A 25259-nucleotide genomic window follows, 5' to 3' on the forward strand; every position below is an offset into this window, starting at 1 on the left:
ATGTCCGTGTTGATTCGGTCGCCCAAGATAGAAATGGAGAGGTCTAGGATGGGGAGGGAGGAGTTTGAGACGGTCCAGGTAAATTTGAGGTTGGGATGGAAGGTGTTGGTAAAGTGGATGAACTGTTCAACTTCCTCGTGGGAGCACAATGCAGCGCCAATACAGTCATCGATGCAGTGGAGGAAAAGGTGGGGGTGGTGCCAGTGTAGCTGCGGAAGATGGACTGTTCTACATATCCGACGAAGAGGCAGGCATAGCTGGGGCCCATGCGGGTGCCCATGGCTACTCTTTTGGTTTGGAGGAAGGGGGAAGATTGTAAAGAGAAGTTGTTCAGAGTGAGGACAGTTCAGGCAGTCGAAGGAGGGTGTCAGTGGAAGGGTACTGGTTGGTACAGCAGGAAAAGAAGAAGTGGAGGGCTTTGAGTCCATTGTGATGGGGGATGGAGGTGTATAGGGACTGGATGTCCATGGTGAAGATAAGGCGTTGGGGACCGGGGAAGCGAAAATCATGGAGGAGGTGGAGGGCGTGGGTGGTGTCCCGATCATAGGTGGGGAGTTCTTGGACTAAGGGGGACAGGAGGAGGGTGTGTCGAAGGAGGGTGTGAGTGGAAGGGTACTGGTCAAAGGAGGGTAGCAGTGGAAAGGTACTGGTTGAAGGAGGGTTTCAGTGGAAGGGTATTGGTTGAAGGAGGGTGTCAAACCACAAACCACAAGCTACAAACCACTATGACTTTGCACACCAAACAATAAAAGCTGCAAGTGATATATAGAGCTAAGTAATTCCATAATCAATGAATCAGATCAAGGCCATACACACCTGCCATCATGAATGATGGTGGACTATTAATCAACTCACTGGGGAAGGAAGCTCCACAATATGCCCAGCCTTAATGATGGAGTTGACCAACACATCAGTGCAAAAGATAAGGAGGAAGCATCCACAGTAATTTTCAGCCAGAAGTGCCAAATGGATGATCCATCTCATTTCTCTATGCTCTCAGTTCAGCAGAATCTGTTGAAAACATTGATCAAACCTTTTACTTCACTTTATAAATTCCAGAGATTTCCAGCATCATAGATACCAGTCTTCACCAATTCTATTCACACCACAGGTTATCAAGAAATAGTTGAAGGTACAGGATACTGCAAAGGCTATGGACTCTGACAATATTCTGGCAATATTACTGAAGATCTGTGCTCTAGAACTGGCCACACCTCTAGACAAGCCATTTTAGTACAGCTACAACACTGGCAATTAGCTGAAGTGTGGAAAATTGCCCTGTACGTCAAACCCACAAGGCCAATTGCGCCCCATCATTCTACACCCTATCATCATTAAGGTAATGGTATGTGCTATCACGCAGTATCTTCTTGGCAATAACCTACTCACTGACAGTCAGTTTGTCTCCTGGCAGGGTTGATCAGGCTCCCGATTTCATTTAGAACCTTGGTTCAAACATGAATGGCACGGTGGCTCAGTGGTTAACACTGCTGCCTCACAGCATCAGGGATCTGGGTTTGATTCCTGCTTTGGATGACTGTCTGTGTGGAGTTTGTACATTCTCCCTGTGTTTGTGTGGGTTTCCTCCCACAATCCAAAGATAAATTTACCTGCAGAAGGAATTGGACAGCTTAGGAGTGTGGGCAAAGAAGTGGCCACTCTTGTAAATTGGCCATAGTGCTAGGTGCATTAGTCAGGGGGAAATAAGTCTGGGTGGGTTATTCTTTGGAGGGTACAGACTTTTTGGGCCAAATGGCCTGTTTCCATACTGTAGGGAATCGAATCTCATATACCTTGATAAGGACTGCAGCATGGAAGATTGATGTAAAGTTGCCATAGCCTTAGCAGACTTTTGAGTCACTTTCTTTTTATAGAGAGCAATGACATGTTGGTGGTTTAACTTTAGTGTCATAATTTCCAAGTTGAGGAAGGTGGCTAAGAAGCAGAATCCTTCATGGTCATTTCAGCTAGAGCAGGAATTGAACCCATGCTGTTGGGCATCCGTCTGAATCACAGCCCAGCCATCCAGCCAAATGAGACAACTGATCAATAAACCATAAGACCTAAGAGGAGAAATTAGGCCATCAAGTCTGCCCTGCCATTCAATCATGGCTGATAAGTTTCTTGGCCTCATTCTTCTGTTTCCTCCCTGTGCCCTTGATCCTTTTGACAACCAAGAACCTATCTATCTCAGTCTTAAATATACTCAATGACCTGCCTTCCATAGCCTTCTGGGACAATGAATTCCAGTCATTCACCATTCTAAAGGGTCTCCTCTTTACTCTAAGGCTATGTCCTCAGGTCTAAGCCTCTCCTACCAATGGAAACATCTTCTCAATGTCCACTCTGTCCAGGCCATTCAGTATTCTATAAGATTCAATTAGATCCCCTCTCATCTCTCTAAACTCCATAGAATATACTGTACACCCAGAGTCTTCAAATGTTCCTGATATATGTTAAACCTTTCATTCCTTGGATCATTCTCATGAACCTCCTCTGGACCTGCTGCAGGGCCAGTACATCCTTCCTGAGATATGGGACCCAAAATTGCTCACAGTACTCTAAATGTGGTGTGACTAAAGCTTTATAAAGCCTCAGAAGTATATACTTGCTTTTATGTTCAAGTCCTCTCGAAATAAATGCCAACATTATATTTACCTTCCTAACTACTGACTCAACCTGCAAGTTTACCTTAAAAGAATCCTGGACTAGGAATCCCAAGTCCCCTTGCACTTCAGATTTCTGAATTTTCTCCTGATTTAGAAAATAGTCCATGCCTCGATTCTCTACCAAGAGCATGACCTCACACTTTCCCACATTGTGTTCCATCTGCCACTTCTTTGCCCACATTCCTAACCTATCCAATTCCTTCTGCAGCCTTCCCATCTCTTCCCTGCAACCTATCTTTGTATCATCTGCAAACCTAACCAGTTTCTTCACCAAAGTCTTCAACGTATAAAATGAAAAGTTGTGGTTCCAACTCTTATCCTTATGGAGCACCACTAGTCACCTGAGGAGGTCTCATTTATCCCGACTCTCTGCTTTCTGCCAGACAACCAACCTTCTATTTATGCTAGCATCTTGTCTGTAAAGCCATGGTTCCTTATCTTATTCAGAAGGGTCCTGCACTGCACCTTGTCAAAGGCTTTCTGAAAGTCTGGTAAATAACATTCATTTGCTCACCTTGGTCTAACCTGCTCATTACCTCCTCAAAGAATTTTAACAGATTTGTCAGGCATGACCTCCCCTTGATGAAACCATACTGATTTTGCCCTATTTTACCATACACTTCCAAGTATTCAGAAATATCATCCTTCATAATGGACTCCAAAATCTTATCAACGACTGAGGTCAGGCTAATCAGTCTGTAATTTCCCGTCTTTTGCGTAACTCCCTTCTTAAACAGGGGAGTTACATTAGCAATTCTCCAGTCCTCTGGGACCCTTCCTGACTCCAGTAATTCCTGAAAGATCACCATCAACACCTCCAATATCTCTTCCCTTATCTCCTTCAGAACTCTGGGGTGTAGTTCATCTGGTTTAAGTGATTTATCTACATTCAGACCTTATGGTTTTTCTAGCATCTTCTCCTTGGTAGTGATCACCTCTGCCCCTAACTTTTCTTGAATTTTTGGGATATTACTTACTCATGCCTTCCACCATGAAGACTGATGCAAAGTACTTATTCAGTTCTTCAGCCATTCCTCAGTAAAGGTAATCCATGGGATTTGCCATGTGATCCAAGGAAATATAGCAAAACAGATCCATAATTGGCTGAGAAGCAGGAAGCAGAGGGTGGTGTTTGAGGGGTGTTTTCCCAACTGAAGTCTGTTTCCAGTATACTCCCACATGGGTCAGTGTTTGGGCCCTTGCTGTTTGTGGTTTGGATAACTTATTTAGTTTTGAATGTAGGAAGTTAACCAATAGACTTTCAGATGATAAAAAAATTGGTGGCGTTGTAAATAGTGAGCAGGATAGCCCTAGATAAAGCAAGACATACACAGTCAACAACTTCTCCCAAAGGGTTGTGAATCTCCATAGATTTGCTACGCTGAAGTGCAGTGAATGCTGGTACAGTGAGTGAATTTAAGGAGGAGTTAGTTAGATTTTTAATTAGTAATGCATTGAAGGATTATAAGGTGAAAGCAGGAATATGGGAGTGATGAGCATATCAACCATAAATGAATGGCAGAACCTAATTCTGCTCCAATATCTTATGAACTTATGAAAACTGCACAGTACTCACCCACATGATATACAAGGCTTTCCTATTTTTAAAAAATTCAACTTTATAGCAATAAAGCACAAGTTTCTATTTGCCTTCTTAATTAATTGCTGCACCTGTACGTTAACATTTGTGTTTCATGTCCAAGGAGAAAGTGAAGACTGCAAATGCTGGAGATCAGAGCTGAAAGTGTGTTGCTGGAAAAGTGCAGCAGGTCAGGCAGCATCCAAGTTTCATGTTTCATGTCCAAGAACACCTAGGTGCCTCTGAGCTGCACTTTGTTTTGGAGTCTTTCTCCGTTAGTCAGCCTTTTGATTCTTCTTAGCAAAGTGCATGACCTCACAATTTCCTACTTTAAATTCTATTTATGAAGTTTTTGCCTACTCACTCAATCTATCCTGTCCTTTGCAGATTCCTTATATCGCATCACCATCTTACTTTTTTCTTATATTTTGATGTTAGGCCAATTGTTTATAGTTTCCCACTTTCTGTGTGTCTCTCTTCCAAAGTTTTCCAATCTGCTGGAACTGTCCAGAATCCAGTGATTTCCAGAATATCTCAAACAACGTCTCCTCTATCTCTGCAACCACTTCCTTGTATGCAGGCCACTGGTTCCTGTTGGCTTTAGTCCCAATAATTTGTCAAATACTTTGTCCGTCATGATTGATACTTAGAAGAGCTTTTCTCCCATGAATACCTTGCTTTTCTATTATCATTGAAATGTTTATGGCATCCTTTGTGAGGACCAATTCAAAATATTGGTTTAAATTATGCAATGTTTCCCTGTTTACATGATCAGTTTCCCTGTTGCATCCTCCAAGGGTTCCACATTTACTTTAGCTACTTTCATTTATTTTATATACCGTTATAAGACCTTGTTGTTTGTTTTTGTTTTTTTTTAAGAGTCAACATTTCAGGTATAAGCCTTTCATCAGGAATGATGAAGGGCTTATGCCTGAAATGTTGACTCTTCTGCTTCTCAGATGTTGCCTGACCTGCTGTGCTTTTTCCAGTGGCACATTTTTTTACTCTGATTCTCCAGCCTCTGCACACCTCTCTTTCTCCTTTGTATTTTTTTTGTCAGATTATTCTCATAATCAACTTCTTCAATTGTTATTAGTTTTGTAGTTATCCTGCTGGTTTCTAAATTATTCCTAATCCTCTGGTCTACCATTATTTTTCACTGCTTTGTGAGCTTTAGTTTTGGAATGTCTGCGTGGGTTTCCTCCGGGTGCTCCGGTTTCCTCCCACAGTCCAAAGATGTGCGGGTCAGGTGAATTGGCCATGCTAAATTGCCCGTAGTGTTAGGTAAGGGGTAAATGTAGGGGTATGGGTGGGTTTCGCTTCGGCGGGTCGGTGTGGACTTGTTGGGCCGAAGGGCCTGTTTCCACACTGTAAGTCTAATCTAATCTAAAAAAAAAAAAAAATTGCATACTCATATTGACCATCTTATAAGACTCTGGTGCGGCCTCATCTGGAGTATTGTGTGCAGTTTTGGTCGCCATACTATAGGAAGGATGTGGAAGCTTTAGAACGAGTGCAGAGGAGGTTTACCAGGATGTTGCCTGGAATGGTAGGAAAATCTTATGAGGAAAGGCTGAGGCACTTGGGGCTGTTCTCATTGGAGAAGAGAAGGTTTAGGGGAGATCTGATAGAAGTGTATAAGATGATTAGGGGTTTAGATAGGGTAGATACTAAGAACCTTTTACCGCTAATGGAGTCAGGTGTTACTAGGGGACATAGCTTTAAATTAAGGGGTGGTAGGTATAGGACAGATGTTAGGGGTAGATTCTTCACACAGCGGGTTGTGAGTTCATGGAATGCCCTGCCCGTATCAGTGGTGAACTCTCCTTCTTTATGGTCATTTAAGCGGGCATTGGATAGGCATTTGGAAGTTATTGGGCTAGTATAGGTTAGGTAGGATTCGGTCGGCGCAACATCGAGGGCCGAAGGGCCTGTACTGCGCTGTATCCTTCTATGTTCTATGTTCTATCTTTGTTAACTACACATGGTGCATCCTTTTAACTAAGTCCTCTTTTTAACCAGAAGAAATGATTGCTGAGCATTACGAAATACTTGCGAAATATCTGCCATTGATCATCTGCTCACTTACCCATTCATCGATTTAGATACAAGATCTCTTATTAACCACATTTCATTACGCATTATTATCTCTAAAATAGACTGTTCCCAGGTAAGTTCTGCAGTGCACTGCTCTAAAAAACAATCCCTGGTGCAGTCTAGAAATCTGTCTCCCATGTTACACTTGCCTATCTGATTTGTTCAGTCAATAGGTAGTTAAAATCACTCATGACAAATTGTAGTGCTCTTCTTACACTCCTTCATTATTTCCTGACTTACAATGAGCCAACTCTTCAGTAGCCTAACTCTCACCCATACCTTCTTTCCTTTGCCATTTTTTATTTTCACCAAACTGATCATAATCTACTGTACATTATCACACTGATTACTCCTTTATTAACAATGCCACCCCCACCTCCATTCCTTTTTACTTATTCTTCTGGAACATTGAATACCCTTCAATATTGATTTCCTGTTTTCAGTCACACGGTAGCCATACTTCTGTAATAGCTAACAAGTCATGTACATTTGTTTCTATTATACTGTCAACTCATCCATCTTATTACAAATGCTGAGTGCATTCAGAATAAAAACACCTTGAGCTTCGACTTTTTAACCATCATTACTCTCGTTCTCTAATTTCTATTGCACGCTTCTGCATAAATTATCATAGAATTCCTGCAGTGCAGAAAGAGATTATTCAGTCCATTGAGTCTGCACTGACCCGCCGAAGAGTATCCCACTTAAACCCAGCCCTCTACCCCATTTAACCCTGTTTTTACAATGGCTAATCCACCTAATCTAGGTATCCTTTAACACCACAGACATTTTTAACGTAGCTAATGTAGTTAACCTTCACACCTTTGACCTATGGGAGAAAACTGGAACACCCTGCAGAAACCCACACAGACATGGGGAGAATTGGCAAACAGCCACCAAAAGCTGGAAACAAACTTGGGCACCCAGTGCTGTGAGGCAGCAGTGCTAAGCACCGAGCCACTATGCCACCAAGCTCTTCTTATCATACTTTGATTATTGTTCCCTTTTCACTACCCCATGGCTCTGATCTCATTTCTTTTTTATTTTTTAAAAGATCTCTTCAATTGAATCCAACCCTCGTTGATGAAATACAATTTTCTTTATTCTCTCATGGAATGTCGGCATGACATCCATGCTGCACATCCCTAATGGTCCTTAAACTGCAGTGCTTGTCACATCCACTTCAAAGGACAGTTAAGAGTCAACCAAATGTATTTCCATCTGGCATCACATATAGGTCAGATCTGGGTCAAGATTGCAAGTTTCCTTCTCTAAAGAAAGCATATTATTGAAACAGATATATTTTTATAAAAATGTAGATAGATACATGGTTTTATTTTGAGATTTTAACTGCCATTGTGGGATTTGAGCCCATATCCATTCTCTTAGGTCTTTGAATTGCAAGGACATTAACGTTATGCCACTATCTTCCATATTCATATGTTATATTAGGAGTTTGATGAAATGTCACAATCTGAAAGACCAGCTGTTGCTGTCTCCAGAGGTGCTAACTGACCTGTTGAACGCTCTTTAGTAACTTACAATTTCATTTCAATTTTCAAGCATTCACAGTGTTCTGCTATTGTATAATTTTTGTGCTGTTGTTTCCAATCAATCGTCTTCAGGAAGTCAAATGGAAAGGAAAGGAGATGGATGAGTAATGATCTGAGTGAATTTTTTCCAGGTTTATTGTAAAACTGTGAAGATATGAACTGTTAATTATGGTTTATTTGGGGCACATTGTGTTAATAACTCATCTTTTAAATGGATAAAATCCAGGAATGAAAGATAGGTTCCATTCAGGACCAATGATAGAATTAAAACAAAGCATATATTACACACATATTGTAAAGGGTTCTGTTCGTAGAACCACAACAACGAGCACCCGAGCTACAAATCTTCTCACAAACTTTGAACATATTGTAAATATTGCTGATGTCTCTGTTTTCAGGGGTGTCCTTTAAGGATGTAGGCTGGTTTGGTTCGCAGCTCTGTGCCATCCTGCCCAGCTCCACTGCTGAACCAAGCGGAATCTACTTCTCTGCAATCTTCATGGAGTCTGGCCAACTTTTCAAAGAGACATGGTTCCTGGCCCCCTCAGAGCTATTGTAAACCATAGTCAAGGTGACGTAACCTGTTCAAAGGTAAGTTCAAAAGATTATCCCATTGGCTCCTTTGCCAAGGTATTAACCCTCATTATCCTCTCTCAAGCATACCATGTATCTTCACCACTGCATTGATGCAATTTACGGTGTAGTGGCAGTTGGATGTATAACCAGAAGCTTTAAAAATTGTGATTCCTGCATTACTTTTTACTATGCTATAAATCATCTTTCTATGACAGGGCAACAAAGTGTAAATCATAGGACCTTTAAAATGTCAATCAAAGTTTGTGAGAAGATTTGTACCTCGGGTGCTCGTTGTTGTGGTTCTGTTTGCCGAGCTGGGAGTTTTTGTTGCAAACGTTTTGTCCCCTTTCTAGGTGACATCCTCAGTGCTTGGGAGCCTCCTGTGAAGCGCTTCTGTGCTGATTCCTCCGGCATTTATAGTGGTTTGAATCTGCTGCTTCCGGTTGTCAGTGCTGTCCGCTGCAGTGGCCTAGAGAATTCCTAGAGGCATGGCACTCATCCACAAATTCTAGCAAAAGACACATCGACCTAAACCCTATATACTGGCCACTGCAGTGGACAGCAACTGACAAATGGAAGCGGCAGATTCAAACCACTATAAATGCCGGAGGAATCAGCACAGAAGTGCTTCACAGGAGGCTCCCAAGCACCAAGGATGTCACCTAGGAAAGGGACGAAACGTTTGCAATTAAAATGTCAATACCTGAAACTGGAAGGCATTGTATTTGAAACTACTTAATCTCCTGGAAACAAAGTTGTGAAATTGATAGACATGAAGCAGCGGCTCAGATATTTCATATCTTCCATAAATGTCTCGGTACTCAGCTAAGCTTCATTATGTAATCTTTGCAGAAGCCGGTGGGTAAATGGGCATGGAAGTGCCATATCAGAACACGATGTGTAGGAGCCGGTGTTGGACTGGGGTGGACAAAATTAAAAATCACGCAACACCAGGTTATAGTCCAACAGGTTATTTGGAAGCACTAGCTTTCAGAACAACTACTCCTTCATCATGGGAGGCAAAACGGGAGGAGAGAATAAAATTGGGAGGAGAGAATAAAATTCTGGAGAAACTCAGCAGGTGTGGCTGTATCTGTGGAGGGGGCAACAGTTAACATTTCAAGTCCACAGACATTCCAAAGAAGTGTTGTTGGATTCCAAACATTAATGCCATTTTTCACTCTCAGATCCTGTCAGATCTGATGGTATTCCCTAACACAGTGTTATTTTATATTAAGGAGCTCCAACAACTGCACTATTTCACTTTCATATGGACAATGGGGGGTTCAGGAAAAGGGGAATACTTTGGCTGCCAGGCATGAAATATCATGCGAACTGGTGAGAATCAGATCTTAGGGAACATAAGAGATCAAATGCATGGGAAGAAGGGCATATCTTCCCATGGGGTTATGAGGATATTTGGGCGAATGAGGTAATATAGCTGAAATGGGGTAAAAGGGTGTAAAAGGGGCAATACCTATCTGTTTTTCATTGTAGGATCAATGCAAACTTTTAAAAATATTGTCTGTTTCTGCAGTTGACAGCCCCAGTGGTTGGGATTAAACTTTCTAGGGGTTTAGTTTGCTTGGCTGGAGCCCAAACTCACCAAACAGCCCAGACCACTGTGATAGAAATGATAATTGTGCTTTCAGAGTTGGTAATTCCCGCATAGGCGAGCAAAGCCAGGCATTTTCTTGAGTATCAGTAGCTGCTTCAAGAATTGAAACCCAGTCCTCAGATTGCACTGTCTGATGATTGGCATGGATAGTCATTTCCTGGAATAATTATTTACCCATCAAACCAAACTTCAGAAAATTAGTTGACTATTCAAAAATGGATAGGAAATTCTGCAGGAAATGGTATTTCTGATGCCTAAAGTTTACCACGGAATAATTCAACTCAATGGCCTAGACACTCCAGTCAGTTGAAACATTATGTCAGACCCTGATTAGATTAAGAATTAGATCTCTTCTGTGCTGGAGCTTCAATGATCAGAGTCTCGTGTTACAATCTACCCAGGAATCCTTAAATCCAAAACTGAAGATCTCTGAAGAAATCATGTTCCCTTTGCAGCAGTTAGTGTGATCTGTTATGAGATTTAAATGTCCAGCAGCACAGTCAACCACTTTGACAACTCCTGTGAGAGGGCAACTATATAAGGTGAGAGTAGGATAAGTGAGGAGATAGTGGACCAGGTGGGTAGGGTACAATGGGTTTTTAGGGGAGTTTGGGGTTAGCAGTGTTGGTTCTGACAGGTGGAGAGCCATAACAGTTCAAGAGGGTCAGGCTGGCAGGAAAGAGGGAGGGGGAGGGATCAGGCTTGAGTTCGGTTGGTGAGGTTTGAGGTTGGATTCAGGTCTGGCAATGTTGGGCCAATGTATGGATGGGAGGTGTGAAGGCTGATCTGATAGGTAGGTGCTTGTCTAGTGCTCACGGGGCATATTGGGTCAGGGAAGGTGTACTGAAGATTGCTCAGTGGTGCATTTGAGGAGGGAGGGTCAGTTTAAGCATAGAATACTCATAGTGTGGAAGCAGGCCCTTTTGCCCAACAAGTCCACATCGACCCTCTGAAGAGTAACCCACCCAGACCCATTCCCCTACATTTTACCCCTGACTAATGCATCCAACTACACATCTCTGAAAACTGTGGACAATTTAGCACAGGCAATTCACCTAACCTGCACATGTTTGGATTGCGGGAGGAAAGTGGGGCACCTGGAGGAAACCCATGCAGACACGAATGCACAAACTCCACACAGCTTCCATCACCCAAGGCTGGAATTGAACCTGGGTCTCTGACGCTGTGAGGCAGCAGTGCTAACCACTGAGCCATCATGCTGCACCCTAACCAGATGTGTCAGTAGATTCTAAATAGTTTAATACCCAGAGTGATGACCTCCAAATCCAGAGGGTATGGATTCAAGGGAATTGCCTCTTGGGAAATTGAATTTCACAGACAATTCCTAGAGATTCTAAATGAAAACCCAAATAAAATCTGTTCTGAGGAAGGGTCGCTGGACCCAAAATATTAATTTTGATTTCTCTTCATAGATGTTGCCTGACCTGCTGAGCCTTTCCAGCAACTTTTGTTTTTGTCCTTGAGATTCTGCTGTGTCTGACATTCCACAAGGTCCCAATGCACAACCCTAGTCTGTGCTGCTCAAATAGATTAGACTTACAGTGTGGAAACAGGCCCTTCGGCCCAACAAGTCCACACTGACCCGCCGAAGCGAAACCCACCCATACCCCTACATTACCCCTTACCTAACACTACGGGCAATTTAGCATGGCCAATTCACCTCACCCGCACATCTTTGGACTGTGGGAGGAAACCGGAGCACCCGGAGGAAACCCACGCAGACACGGGGAGAACGTGCAAACTCCACACAGTCAGTCGCCTGAGTCGAATAGTTCTTTGTCCATTGAGATATCCTGGTAAACATTGGAGTGATATTCTTTATCACTAGAATACCATCCACACCTCAAAAAAATCTGAAGTCATTGAGTCTATCCTTTTTCTGGGGACTAATGTCCCAGAAATGCACCAGTTATTATGCTTGTATATATTTGCTAACAGGTACCAAGAGGACAACTGGCATGAATGGCCTGACATTCTATGCCAGTCACCAAAGCTGATGTTGACACATCTTCCATGGTACTATGGCAAAATAACACTTTAGCATGTGAAGGAAACTGTGTTGTCTGTACAGATGTCAATGAAAAAGCATTGTGTTAGAACCAGAACTTACAACCTTAAACCTTACAAATCATTTGAAAGATCTGGAGGAAAGTGCATTGAAAAAACAATTTTGAAATATTTACACACATTGATTAAAATGTCACTCCATGCACAACAATGATGTAAGCCATGTAAGGGTCTCTCACTTTATGGAATCTTTATTCCATCCATACGCATGCATAGTAACAACATTGTTGAGAAATAATTTCTACCAGAAGTAGAACAATATTTGTTTTATCACCAGTTGCAGTATTGGTACTCCATTATTCAGATATTATTGTCCCCAAGATGACTTTTGCAACAACAAACTGCAACTACTAATTATATTTTCAATAAAATACAGCATGAAGGTTTCAACCACTGTTCAATACTGCTTCCAGTAATGTTGTTCATATTAAATTTTGCATTTTACAGCAAATGTTTCAAAAGTGAGACAAAAGCATCAGCAAAGGAAAGTACAGTACAGATTACTATACAAGAAAGTTAACAACTTCAATAAAACATACATACCTCAGTTTAAGAAAATGGATAAGAACAAACTGCTACATATATTTCATCTTATGCAAAGCCTACTAATTACTGTATATGCTGATATATAAGCTGCAATTTAGGACTGAAATGTATTAAATATGAAATGGAATTATATATGCCACTTTAGTAGTTTTTAAGGCCTACAATACCTTTGGCATTTGCAGTCTTAAAGTGAATGCAACTTATATTCTGGCATTTACAGCAAAGTTGCAACAAATACAGGGATATTTGAATACACAAGTGCTTTACCTCACCAGTTTACCTACAAATGCTGTCTCTATGTATGTGACTTGGACCTCTTTCTACAGTGCAAACCGTAATTGTTTCACGAGAATAACTATACAATAACATTAAAAAACAATTTCAGTATAAACTTTTTTAAATAAAAATTGAAATTTAACCACAGCTATGAATACTGCTTGGAAAATAAATTAATTCTGGTGAAAAATAGCACGGACATTTCACATTAATATCAAGACTTATGAACAACATTATGAAATGACAGACTAGCCTCAAGCCATCGAACTACACAGCTATTCCTTGATTGTCCTGGTGTAACTGTCCTGATGAAACTCAAGCAGCATTTTTTCTTTTTTTTTCTTTATTTTATACAAACTGTGCATGGCTAACACTATACTACAGACAGACGCAGTGCATGACTGTAATTTTCATTTGACATGTTCTGCAGCATGTGATGAGCAGTAGAACTTCTTGTGGGTTATAAAGTTAGACAAGTTATTAAATTGAATGTCACAGAGACGACAGTATTTTCCACTGTTTGTGGACTGGACAGAACCACCAATGCTTTTTGGTGTGTGGACTAATTGCTCTTCCAATGATGCTTTAGCTGAGGGTGATGCATTTTCAGTTGCAGGGATGGGATTCTCAGCAACCCAAGGAGGAGATTCTTGGCTATCTAGTTGTTGGAAACTCTGGGATAAGGTATCTTGATGTGGGTTACCTGAAAAAGGCCTGTTTTCCTGTTTGATTCCTCCATTGACTGCTATCATACCCCTGCTCTTTGGTACTGATGAAACAGGTTCCTTCTTTTGTAGAGAACAGCCATTGGATACAGAATGATCTCGAGGAGAATCAATTCTCTCACGGGTGGCTTGCACTAGCTCATCTATCTCACTGCGTATGAAAACAGCTCCTGAGATATAGTCAGTAGGTTTAACTCCATAATATGGAGGTAACTGCTCGGTCCCTGTCAATTTTTTTATTGCTCCAGGATAAAGGCAATTTGGATAGAGCAAGTTCTTATTTTCTTCCTTAGCAGAAATTATTTGAGCTGCCTCATTGAAAGTTTTCAGCCCTTGGAGTGTTGCTAATTGAGTGGGGAATATATTTCCATTTGGAGAGATGAGCTTTGAATTTTCATTTTTCTCACATGCGATTACACTTCTTTCATTGTTGCCTGCAGGGCTGGTTGTTTCACTTTTCACCAAAGCACCTTCTCTTTGCAGATCTTGAAATTTTGTTTGTTCTAAATGCGCTACTTCACGTTGGGCAATCATTCCTGGACAAAAGTTTTGCTTGTGAGCAAGATAACTTTCTACTTTGTTAAAACTAATCTTGCACACAGTACATTCATGATAGTCCAAAAGTCTTTTAGGAGAACAGGCTGTTTTCTCAGTTTGAGGCGAACACTTCTTGCTTAAATCCATGGGAAGATCCAGTTCCACACCGACCACAGCAGGCAACGCGGCACTGCATTTGACTGATGTAACATTTCGAGTCCCTGGGACGGAGGGCTCCACATGCTTTCCAAGAAACATATCGGATCTCTGGTGAGAAGTTTCACCTAGATTCTCCAGGGATTCTTGAGAAGAGGTTCCAGGACTCCCCAGAGCTGATACACTAAGAAAAGCTTGATGGACCATCTGCGATCTCTGTTCCTGTTCCGGGAGGGAAATCTCATACATTTTCCGCCGCTTGCGGCTACGTATAGTTCTTTGCATCGCTGGGACCTTGTTTGCTGCCATACGTTTCACTGGTGGGTCATGACGTGAAGCGCAGTAGTATTGTTTGTGCACAGCGTATGTTTCATGTCTGCTAAAGGTTATATTGCAAGCTTCACATGTAGTTTTATTCGGATCATTAGCGATGTCCAATAGGGGAGTTCCGGGGCGCTTCCCATCCTTGGGCTTGCTATTCAATTGCTCATCGTTGCTACTGGCAGCTGACTCTTTTTTCAACTGCGTTGAACTATCTTTTTCTGGACTTTTTCCATTCGAGCCAGCAACATCTACCACTACAGAAGAATTAATATTCGTTGGCTGAATAAGTGGGTTTTCCGGATCAGGTAAATTACAAAGGGCATTGTGAATGCTAATGGGACTGTGCCCACTACTGGGACTAACTGTCTCTGGCACTTTCTCACCAGTGTTGGTGAAATCTGGTGACTTAGCTACATGCTGCCATCGGGTGCTGCAATAATGCTTCTTGTGAACCAAATAGTTATCCAAGTTGTTGAATGTGATATTGCATTCAAAACAAATTGCGCCCTTCGGTACCAATGGACTGTAAATGACAGGGGGATAATTGTTTCCACCCTGCCTTAATCTGCGATGTACCAATTCGGACATTTTAGCTAGGATTTCTGAAGCTTGAGGAACCATGGAGATGTCCTGGGAGAGAGAGAACTGAGAAAGGAAGGGACCCATTGGGACATTGGATCCTATGTTATGCTGAATTGGAGAAGAAGCAAGTCGTGGGCTAGATGGTTCTGATTTGATTCTGGTATATGGGAAACTCTGCCTGTTTCCCGCAGGCTGTGTTTCATTATTCAAGCTTGTTACACCCAACTGTACATTTTTCTCCACTTTTTCTCCTTCAGTGTCAGAGCAGATTTCTTTATTCTGGCTGATGCCTGGAGATGGCAGGACATCCTGTCTGTTTGCTGTATCTGCTGTTGTCGACTGCAAAGTGTCCTCGCTGTTGAGTGGAGAGTGTTCATTTTCACTTTCTCTTCGCAACCTCCTGCTCTGACTGTGATGGAGCTCGTGGTGCTGCATCAGCTTCCTATGGTTTTGGAATCCAAAGTGGCAATGACTGCATTTGAAGGCAGCTGGTGTGAGGTGAGTGAGTACATGGTGTTGGAAGCTCAACACATTGTCTGCTATGTACTCACAGATGGTACATTTCAGGCTGGCACCAGCAGAAAGGGACTCTTCAATTTTCAAACCTGTTCAGAAAGAAAACAATTTTCACTATTGTAGCTCCATTACAGACTGATAGTAGATTTGCAATGGAAAGTTGATCGAGTAATATGCCTGCCCTGTACTTGGTTGACATTATTAACCTTGGCATTAATCTCCATGAACTTTCAATTTTTAAAGCAAATCAGAATATCAAGTTTGCAAAATACTTAGAAAACCGAAAAAGCTAGCCATAATTCAGTCTTTTAGCATCCCTTGCTAAAACTATGAACAGGGGAGGTTTTGATAAACTTAATATTGCTAATATCAAAGAATGGGAATTTAAAGAAATCTGAAATGATGGTCAACAGTTTTGCTGAATTGATGTTTGCCTTATTAGGATGATAGTCTGCTGTTATAACATAGACAGTGACTTTTGCAAAATAAAGGGGTTTGTCTGTGCATTAAAACAGCCAATATAAAGCTAAGCATTTGTTATTTAATATTATCAAGAATCACTGCCAGTTTGTTTTGGTCTTCTGATTTTTTTTAAGATAATTTGGCCATACCCATCTGAAAGACAAACCACTAATAATGTTATTATGTAAAGGTTGTGTAGCAACACGAGAGTAGATTTTTGTGCAATGCCAGGTAGAATAGCCATTTTACACCCTTTATTAACTGTATGGGGACTTGCACATATTAATTCTTTATTCACAATAAAAAGTATAAACTATTAAGAAATGATCCAAACAAAATTGTCACAACAGCCTGTTTTGTGGCGAATAAAAAAGGTTGGTGCATCACTGTATGAAATTCTTAGGGAAATAAAAAGATTTACAGCATAGAAGGAGTCCATTTGGCCCATTGTATGCGTGCCATCTTGTGAGGAGTTATCCAGCCTAATCCCACCTTTCAACTCTTGTTCCGTAGCCTGCAGGTTATGGCACATCAAGTGCACATCCAAGTTTCTTCTAACTGCGGTGATGGTTTCTGCCTTACCATCTTTAAGAGAAACCTGGACAATCTTTTATTAAATTGATCAAATCATATGTTGCAAATATTATATAAAATAAAACAGGAAGTACTGAAACTGTTGAAAAGCTGAAATACAATCTCAGGATTCACTTGGCGATCACTTCTGTGATTTCTACATTTATCAGACCCTCTGATTGTGTTGTAGCCTTGGAGCTGTACCCCAATACGATATCAGCTACATTTAAACAAAATTCATGTAAATACATATTTATCAAACAGGAGAGAGGAAAACAGCATAGAAGACTTTAACAGGAAACATTTTGTGGTGGCTATCTAACAGCAAATATAGAACTAGTTTTCCTATGTGGGCCAAGCAACTAGATAGAACAAATCGGCTCTGTGCACCTGTCCATCGCCTGCAAGGAGTACCCAGTTGGAAAATTTACCACAAGCATCTATTGACAAACTGAAAAATGGCTACTAAAGTAGATTTAAAGAAACCAAAATGACAACGAACTGGATGAACGACTGCCTAATTAGGCTGATAATCCTCTATCCACTGATATGACATACACACATAGACATACCTTTTCAAAAGAAAATGGTTAGTCCCTGATTTACAACAGCAGTCAATACAGCATCATGCAAAATTCAGCATTTATTAGTTTTTAAATGTCACAAATCACTTCAAGGTTATTGTGGATTTAATGAGTTTTCAGATCACCGTCATTCAACAAATTAAAGGCAAATTAAAATAGATTCCCGTTTGAATATAGACAATAAGAAGAGGTGCTATCATTGTGGTATTTTTTTTATTCAACACAAAACTTTCACTCTGCACATAATTTTCCAATAGAAAAGCTGGAATCAAACAAGCTTAAATATTTCAGTACAACATATTGAAACAAAGTTCTTCTGTTCCTAACATGGAACAGGATCTTATCTTTCCTCACTGTAATCATTAAAGAAAATACACATAAAATATGATTTTGTTTATTTCATTTCAAATTAATGTAGAGAAAAGAATGGTGGGTAGCACTGCTACCTCACACTGCTGGGGACCTGGGTTTGATCCCACCCTTGTGTGACTATGTGGAGTTTATACATTCGCCCTATTTCTGCATGAATTTCCTCCCATAGTCCAAAGATGTGCAGGCTAGGTGGGTTAGTCATGGGAAATGTCGGGGTACAAGAATGGGGGCAGGGGGCTTTTCTTCGAAGGTTGGTGTGCAATCGATGGGCTGGATGGCCCATTTCCACAGTGTAAGGATTCTACAAATCAACCATGAAACTCAGTTAATTGTCAGTGGATTTCGACTAGGATGAAATTCTCACACCTTTAATTGCGATATAAATGAGGAGCTGGAACAAAAGAATGAACTGCAGCTCAACACAATAAGCTACAACGTTGTCCCAATTTTATTTGCACGAAGTTTAGAAAGTTAAGAATATCAGTTCAACAATGGTCTACAATTGAGTATTAACATTCCATAAAAGGACAAAGGAAATTTGTGAAGATCATAATCTTAATTTTAAATCTCCCTCTCCGATGGAAACAAGGGGCTAGATTTTGTTTAAGTAGCAAGATCTCCACTCCTCGCAACTACATAATGGTCGTGGAGCTGTTACTTGGCTTGAGATGTTCATTCAATCCCGATCAGTCTTCTGTAAACTGCCTGACAATCCAATAGACAGCAGCTTGCAAATCCCAAAGCACCACTGGTGGTCATTGCGAGGATTTGCAGCTAGTCCTGAAGAAGTTCGGCTGTGATGGAGCCCAAACATTAGTGTAAGGTCCCTGGTGAGGGAGGACGAGGTGATGTAATCATGTCACGTTGGACATGGCAGAGTGAGGAAAGGATAAATAATGGTGGAGAATCTCGATGTTGTTCCTGCAACCACAATGGCCATGCATTGGTTTAGTAATTAAGTCCTCAAATGATCCATGGATGGATGAGCTTCCTAATGCCATCTGACCACTGGTAAAAATGCATCCCACCATCTGCCATTCTCTTGCTTGGCAGCCGTAAAAGCCAGTCCTAAATAGTAAATGAAAAGGGACTCACTCAAGGTTGTGAGTGTATGTAAATCTGTAGAGCAGGGTCCAATTACGTGTATATTTATAAGTTAAACTTGAGCATGAGGATTCTTTGCCAGGCAATCAATGTCCAGAACAGCAAACAATGAAAACAGCAAAGGGCAAACACAATAAGATGCTTTTTCATATTCCTCATGAGTCAGGATAAAAACTGTACCCCGAACTCCACAGATAAATATTTGGCCCTCCGGTGACCCTGACTAGAATTTCATCCCATAGCAGTACAAAAACCAAACTGCTGGGTCTGATTTAGAGGCTGGACACCTGCTTTTCTCAACCTCATGGTTGTTTTAGGTTGATGGCCCAGCAAGCAGCATAATAAAGCCCAGCTGTTAAAATTACCCAGGCTGTCATGCTATCATTCCTAGATTGCACACCACCCATTCCTACATAGCTGCTTGGGAGTTAATATCAAGCTTTGAGTGTCTGCATGTATTGGAAAGGCTACTTTAGCTTACAGTAAAAAATGAGGTCTGCAGATGCTGGAGATCACAGCTGAAAATGTGTTGCTGGTTAAAGCACAGCAGGTTAGGCAGCATCCAAGGAATAGGAAATTCAACGTTTCGGGCATAAGCCCTTCATCAGGAAATTTTGATGAAGGGCTTATGCCCGAAACGTCGAATTTCCCATTCCTTGGATGCTGCCTAACCTGCTGTGCTTTAACCAGCAACACATTTTCAGCTTTAGCTTACAGTAACCCAATTATTATAGGTGCAATATGAAAGGACATTTGCAGCCTGTTGTATTTGTTGTGACATTTTAGGTGGGTATGAAATTATCGTTGCAGTGGATACGTGTTTATCATTAGAATGAAACCCAAACCAAATGCAACAATTGAAAATTAAAATAAGTTCAAGATTTAAGCATCTGAATAAAAAGATGTAATTGTGTAACAGATTCATTAGCACTTGAAACATTGGTAAACATTTCAGCTTGTGACCCAAGGCTTCCTTCCTTCCTCGGACTTTATTGATCCTGAATGTATCCAACTGAAATTGACTGTTAAAACAGAGTAACACGCTGATTTAGTGACACCTAATATAATATGGCAGAAAGGTATATGTGCATAAATGTACTCTTCTCAGCAAATTTGGGTTGGAAATGCTAGGGTGCACATTTTCTAAATACGTAATTTATATTCTATTTTGAGTATGCTGGCTTGTGGTAACATCCCTTTTGCCTGTTATTTCTTCTGCCCTCTCTTTTTGTTCGCTTTGTTTCCAAGACAGTATTTGAAAGTGGATGTTATTCTAAAACTAACCACTGGGAGTCAGCCAGGAACATTTTCAGATTGGCTGTTTCATTAATCGTCCTCACTATTTGTGAAGGAGTGCTTGGTCTGCCTATATACCTGCCAACAGCAACACTGTTTACTTTCCTAATTCATCCCTGGAGCAATTGGAGGTGCAATCCCACATCCTGCCTTGCAGTAGCATCCTGATCTGCTACTTTTATGTAATTTACTTATTATTGTTGATAGGTTTGCAACATTAGCATTGTAACATCTGCAGTGCCAATTAAGGAACACTGTTCCTTTAATATCTTTTTAACATGAGTGAACAGCTTAACTGGACAAATAATGTTTGCTCCAGAATGTACTTTCATTGAGGTAGGTTGCTATTAATTTAAGTCAACTTATCTAACACATGCACACGTACTAATACTCTGATAAGGCTTCAAGAGGGATACTGCAAGTTCCACATTTAACATAAAACTGCATTTCTAGTTGTGTTTTGTAATGGTTGGTTTGAGATATAGTGCTATTCAAATCATTTACTATCTTTGAGTACTGTGATTACAATTTAACAGGCTAGAAACATCATCTTAAATTATCCCTTAGTCCAGTCTATGTAACTTTCTAAACTCCATTTTGCAGCTATCAGTGAATTGACAATGCAAAATTTAAATTACCCCACGGTGACTCTTACCACTGTGTGAATTCATGTGAGTTTCAAGAGCTCTGGCATTGGGGAAGCTCTTGTTGCAATGTGGGTAAGGGCATGGTTGCTGAAGAGGACCAGCCTCTTTCTCCTCTGATAGTGAGGATGCTTCCCTTTGTCTCCCACTGCAGTAGTACATGAGGTGAGCCTGCAGGTTGCGTTCACTGCGGTACCAAATTCCACATGACTTGCATGGAAAGATATCCTCTGCAATGAAAGAATATATGTACATTATAGTATGGGTGAAATCAGGCAATTTTTCATTCTTATAATGAGTTTGAGGCTATACTAATTTTTTTTGCCTTCCTTAAAATTGAGAGACAATCAGGCCTCCATTACTTTTTTGTCGAAATTAATCAATTATTCAAATTCCATTATTTTAAACTTCTTTTAAACATATATGTGATGAATTCTGGATATAGAACAGAAAGTATAACCTTTTGTTCAGGTCTTAATTTTATCAATGTTTTGTTAAATTGCTAACTATCTAATCCTTGATCTTGGTGATCACAGTCTCCGCTTCTGTGAAACAAAAGCAAAAAATTCATGGCAGCATCCTAGGAGAAAGCAAAGAAATGAATGTCACAGTTGTTTCAAGCATAGACCATTTGTTTTGAAAAAAGGTCAACATTCAAAACTTTAATCCCTTTATTCCCTCCACAGATGCTGACTGACTTGCTGGTATTTTCTGTTCTTTTTCCAGATTTCCAGCATCCACAGCTTTTGCTTTCCAATTCTATGGAACTGTTCAAATAGATCCTGTATTCTAAACAGACCATTATACAAAACATTTAACTGCACAGATGTTGCCTGTTTATTTTTTTTACTGCTTTCAAATGGAAGGGAAATCAGAGTGCAGTAAAGATGGTGATAGAACTCGATACTTCTATTGCCCCAAATCTGAAAATTTTATCCATGGTGAAAGCTGTAATTGGAAAATCAATAATTATTAGACAATTGAAATCCAATGACCCCAAAAGTAATGATCAACTTCTTTTTCTGACCCAGCCTTTTTTATTTTTCATCATATGATTTAAAGGGGTAATTTCACTGTAATCATGTTTACTGTGGTTGCGAGAGATTATGTAATTTCATCAAAAGGCATTGATGGGTTTGCAAGATGCTCTCATGAAGAAAATGACGTCTTTCTACTTTCCTCAAATACTACAAGGCCTGTCAAGATGACAGGATTCTGCTAAGTAGTATTGTGCAGATTTGGGGCATAGCATGTACATTTATCAAATGCTCGTATAAGGGAATATGATGCATGAGATAAATTATAATATCACAAAATGTGCTTGCTGTAGTGCAGGAGAACAGATGACACATAAGTGATTCGCATAGAATCTGGGTTTAAGCCAGTTAACCAGCATTAATATTCCTCACGTTGTTTCATTAAAGGCAATCTGGGCTGAGGTATATCAGCTTTCCTGCCAAAAAACCAAAGTGCCATGTCTTAAAGCAATAGTCACAACATTTGTTTGGCTAACTGTAAAGAATTCATATGAGTTGGGTGGAGAAGGGAATAAATGTTTTCACAAGCATTCCCTCTTTTGTGTTAGTTTATGTAGAAATCAATAAGAGTACAGAAAATGAAAAATCATTTTATAGTCACATTAATTTCTTTCACTACAGTTTCACACAAAGCACTTTCTGTCATTTTCATAATCTTTAAAAACAGATTAAAACTATTTTCTATGTGGTTACTTAAGAACAGTTATCTCATGTCAGAAACAAAAGTCAGATTCATGACTATAAAAGCGTAATTTCTAAACTTACTGTTTACGATTGCAGTAGGTAAAATGGATGCCATAGCTGCTTGCTGAGGTAGCAGCTGTATTGTGTCCAGTAGGCGGGCTGGATACATGCCCTCTGTGATGGCCATTTGGCTGACAGCTTGAAGCCTTGAGTCAAATTCCACCGCAAATGCAACCAATTCCTCACCCTCTGACAGCATTTTAGTCATTGTACACCAAAGCTGGCCCCCTAAAGAAAAGAAGAAATGTTCTGTTGATTAATTACAAAATAAATAACTTTAGAAGATCCATCAAATTATTCATAAGATTGCCCCTATATTATCTAATTTCATGAAGTCTACCAATTTTGTTTTCATATTTATTGGCTTTAACTCAGACTCAGGCAGTGATAGTTAATTACTGACTGTGAATACAATTTTGTTACAAAATGAAAGGTTGTGCTCCCAGTTCCCAGTTCTGTTCTCGCCTGACAAGACTGGACAATACAAACAATTGCGATACTCGTCCTAGAATTTGGCTCAATTCAAACTCTGAGTCAGGTGGTTGAGAATTTAAATCTCATTTCAGACTTCAACATGTAATGAATTGACATTTCAGTACAGGACCAAGACAGTACTAAATTGTCAAGAATATTGATACAGGCTGAGACATTGAAATAAACTAGTTTTTCTTTCAGGCTTTTGTGACATCTTTTTACAGAAAAAAAAAGTCAAATCTCTAAAATGTTCTTTCTTTGCCCACATTCATCTTTGAAAAACATAATCAATTACTGAATGTGAATACAATTGTGTTACAGTGTCATTGCTGTTTATGGGAGCTTGTACAGGACACGCTAGACTCTGGAGCAAGGCACCTGTGATAAAACTAAAAAATATAACTGATTGACTGTAAAGCACTTTGGGATAATCTAAGGATGTGAATTATACTTACACAGTTCCTAAATCTACCCCATTGGCAACTCATCAATTCACCCAACTGTGATTCTGAATTTTCTGGCTTTGTTCTAGTGAACATAACTCACTGATGTAGGTCAGATGGCAAAAAGATTACTGCCAGGGCTAACATTTCAAAAAGCTTTTTGAAAAGATTCTACCTCTCCAGAGAGAGGCAAGAAAGGATCAGGTCTCAACTGCAATTATATTGTAATCATCATATTGGAAAAAATGGCTATTTTTGACAGAAATAATATTCTCAGTTTATATTAAAAGAATTGGAAATTTTATCCACAAAACTGGAACTTAAACAAACAGATTGCATGTTGTAATTGTGAACAATTTAACACAAGGATAGAAAAAGCCAGATTAAAAATGGAATGGCAAAGCAACATAAATGTCTGGACTATGATTTCATGACTGTTATAAACAAACAAAGTTGAAACTTACAAAATCTATTTCATGTAAAATTTTACAGTCACTGTAAGAAACCTTTATAGTTTGTCATTTTTGGATTGTAACTCACATTTTATGAATTAATCTTATTGTATTAGAGCAATAATTCAAAACCTTCTCCTATCCCAGGTTTTCCACATGGTACACCTGAGTAATGCTTAAATGATTTAAAAGTAAATAAAGGTGAAATAGTCAAAATTTGACACTTGCCTTCTTTCCACTGATTCTCATCTGTTTTATACACATGCCTATTCTAACATGGAAATCTGAGCACAACCTAATATTGGGAGAATGGACGCTGATTGTATAGTCTTGCCATTAGACTTTATTTACGAAGAAAATACCAGCCCCTCGGTGTGAAGTGTAGAAGACAACCCCTCAACTCTTTATCTCGGATTCACTTTGATCTCAAGTTGAATACTGTGATTTTCTTTTCATGATGAAATTAAAAAGAAAAGTGGACATATTGTAGGATTGTATTGTAGGGTTGTGGGGAAAAAAGGGAACAGGAGCTAATGTTTTGTGATCTAGCTCTATAAATAGGCTGGATTTCCTTGGTGTTGGGATTCAGGAAAATTTATGTTGTGACTCCATTTCTACACTGGAAATACTGCTTTGAATGACTTTCTACATGGGAGGGGTGGGAAATGGGCCTCCTACACTGGCATGGAAGCCTGAATGGAAATGGAAATAGAGGTGATTGTGTCAAGACTGATCAAATGCCTGCCGCAACTTCTACACGTAAAATTGAAGTCTCCCTGAAGGAAACATCATCATTGACAGTGCTGAATGAACTTTGAATTGGGAGTATTCTCACTGCTGGTGCAATTGCCAGCTAACATTTTGATGTGCCTGTCAAAATAACATCACAGTCCATTGCATGCTTCTTTGACTTTTCACTCTGCTGCCTGTGAAGGCATAGGTCTGAAAACCTATAGGCCGGGTCTCTGCACTCTACTCTAAGTGGCTGCACACTCTGACCTGCGTAGCAATACAAAACTACACAGCAGCCCAGCTCATGGGTTACTTCCCGCATGCAGCCTCAACTTTTCTGACCCTGGAGTACCACTATCCCACAGCTTCAACAGAGGAACTACTCAGCACATCCCCTCTGCAGGTCATCACTTGATCATAGAATCCCTACAGTGTAGAAACAGGCCATTTGGCCCATTGATCCCACACTAACTCTCTAAGGAGCCTCCCAACCAGACTAA

The 25259-nt window shown here is 40.2% G+C and overlaps 1 protein-coding gene across 2 annotated transcripts in view; it reads right to left on the bottom strand.

Moving 5' to 3' along the window:
- Positions 1 to 12841: 12841 nt before the first annotated feature.
- The window catches only part of zfpm2a (zinc finger protein, FOG family member 2a), a 941730-nt gene continuing 929312 nt past the window's right edge, over positions 12842 to 25259 (bottom strand). For both annotated transcript variants that reach the window (XM_060823363.1, XM_060823362.1), the window contains 3 exons: positions 22680 to 22886; positions 20889 to 21107; positions 12842 to 15931 (listed from right to left, as the gene is read on the bottom strand). In XM_060823363.1, the coding sequence (XP_060679346.1) occupies positions 13413 to 15931; positions 20889 to 21107; positions 22680 to 22886 (2945 nt within the window). In that variant the 3' untranslated portion in view covers positions 12842 to 13412. The remainder of the gene's footprint in view (positions 15932 to 20888; positions 21108 to 22679; positions 22887 to 25259) is intronic.

This window comes from Hemiscyllium ocellatum, chromosome 4 (genome assembly GCF_020745735.1).
Source record: "Hemiscyllium ocellatum isolate sHemOce1 chromosome 4, sHemOce1.pat.X.cur, whole genome shotgun sequence".
NCBI classification, from domain to species: domain Eukaryota; kingdom Metazoa; phylum Chordata; class Chondrichthyes; order Orectolobiformes; family Hemiscylliidae; genus Hemiscyllium; species Hemiscyllium ocellatum.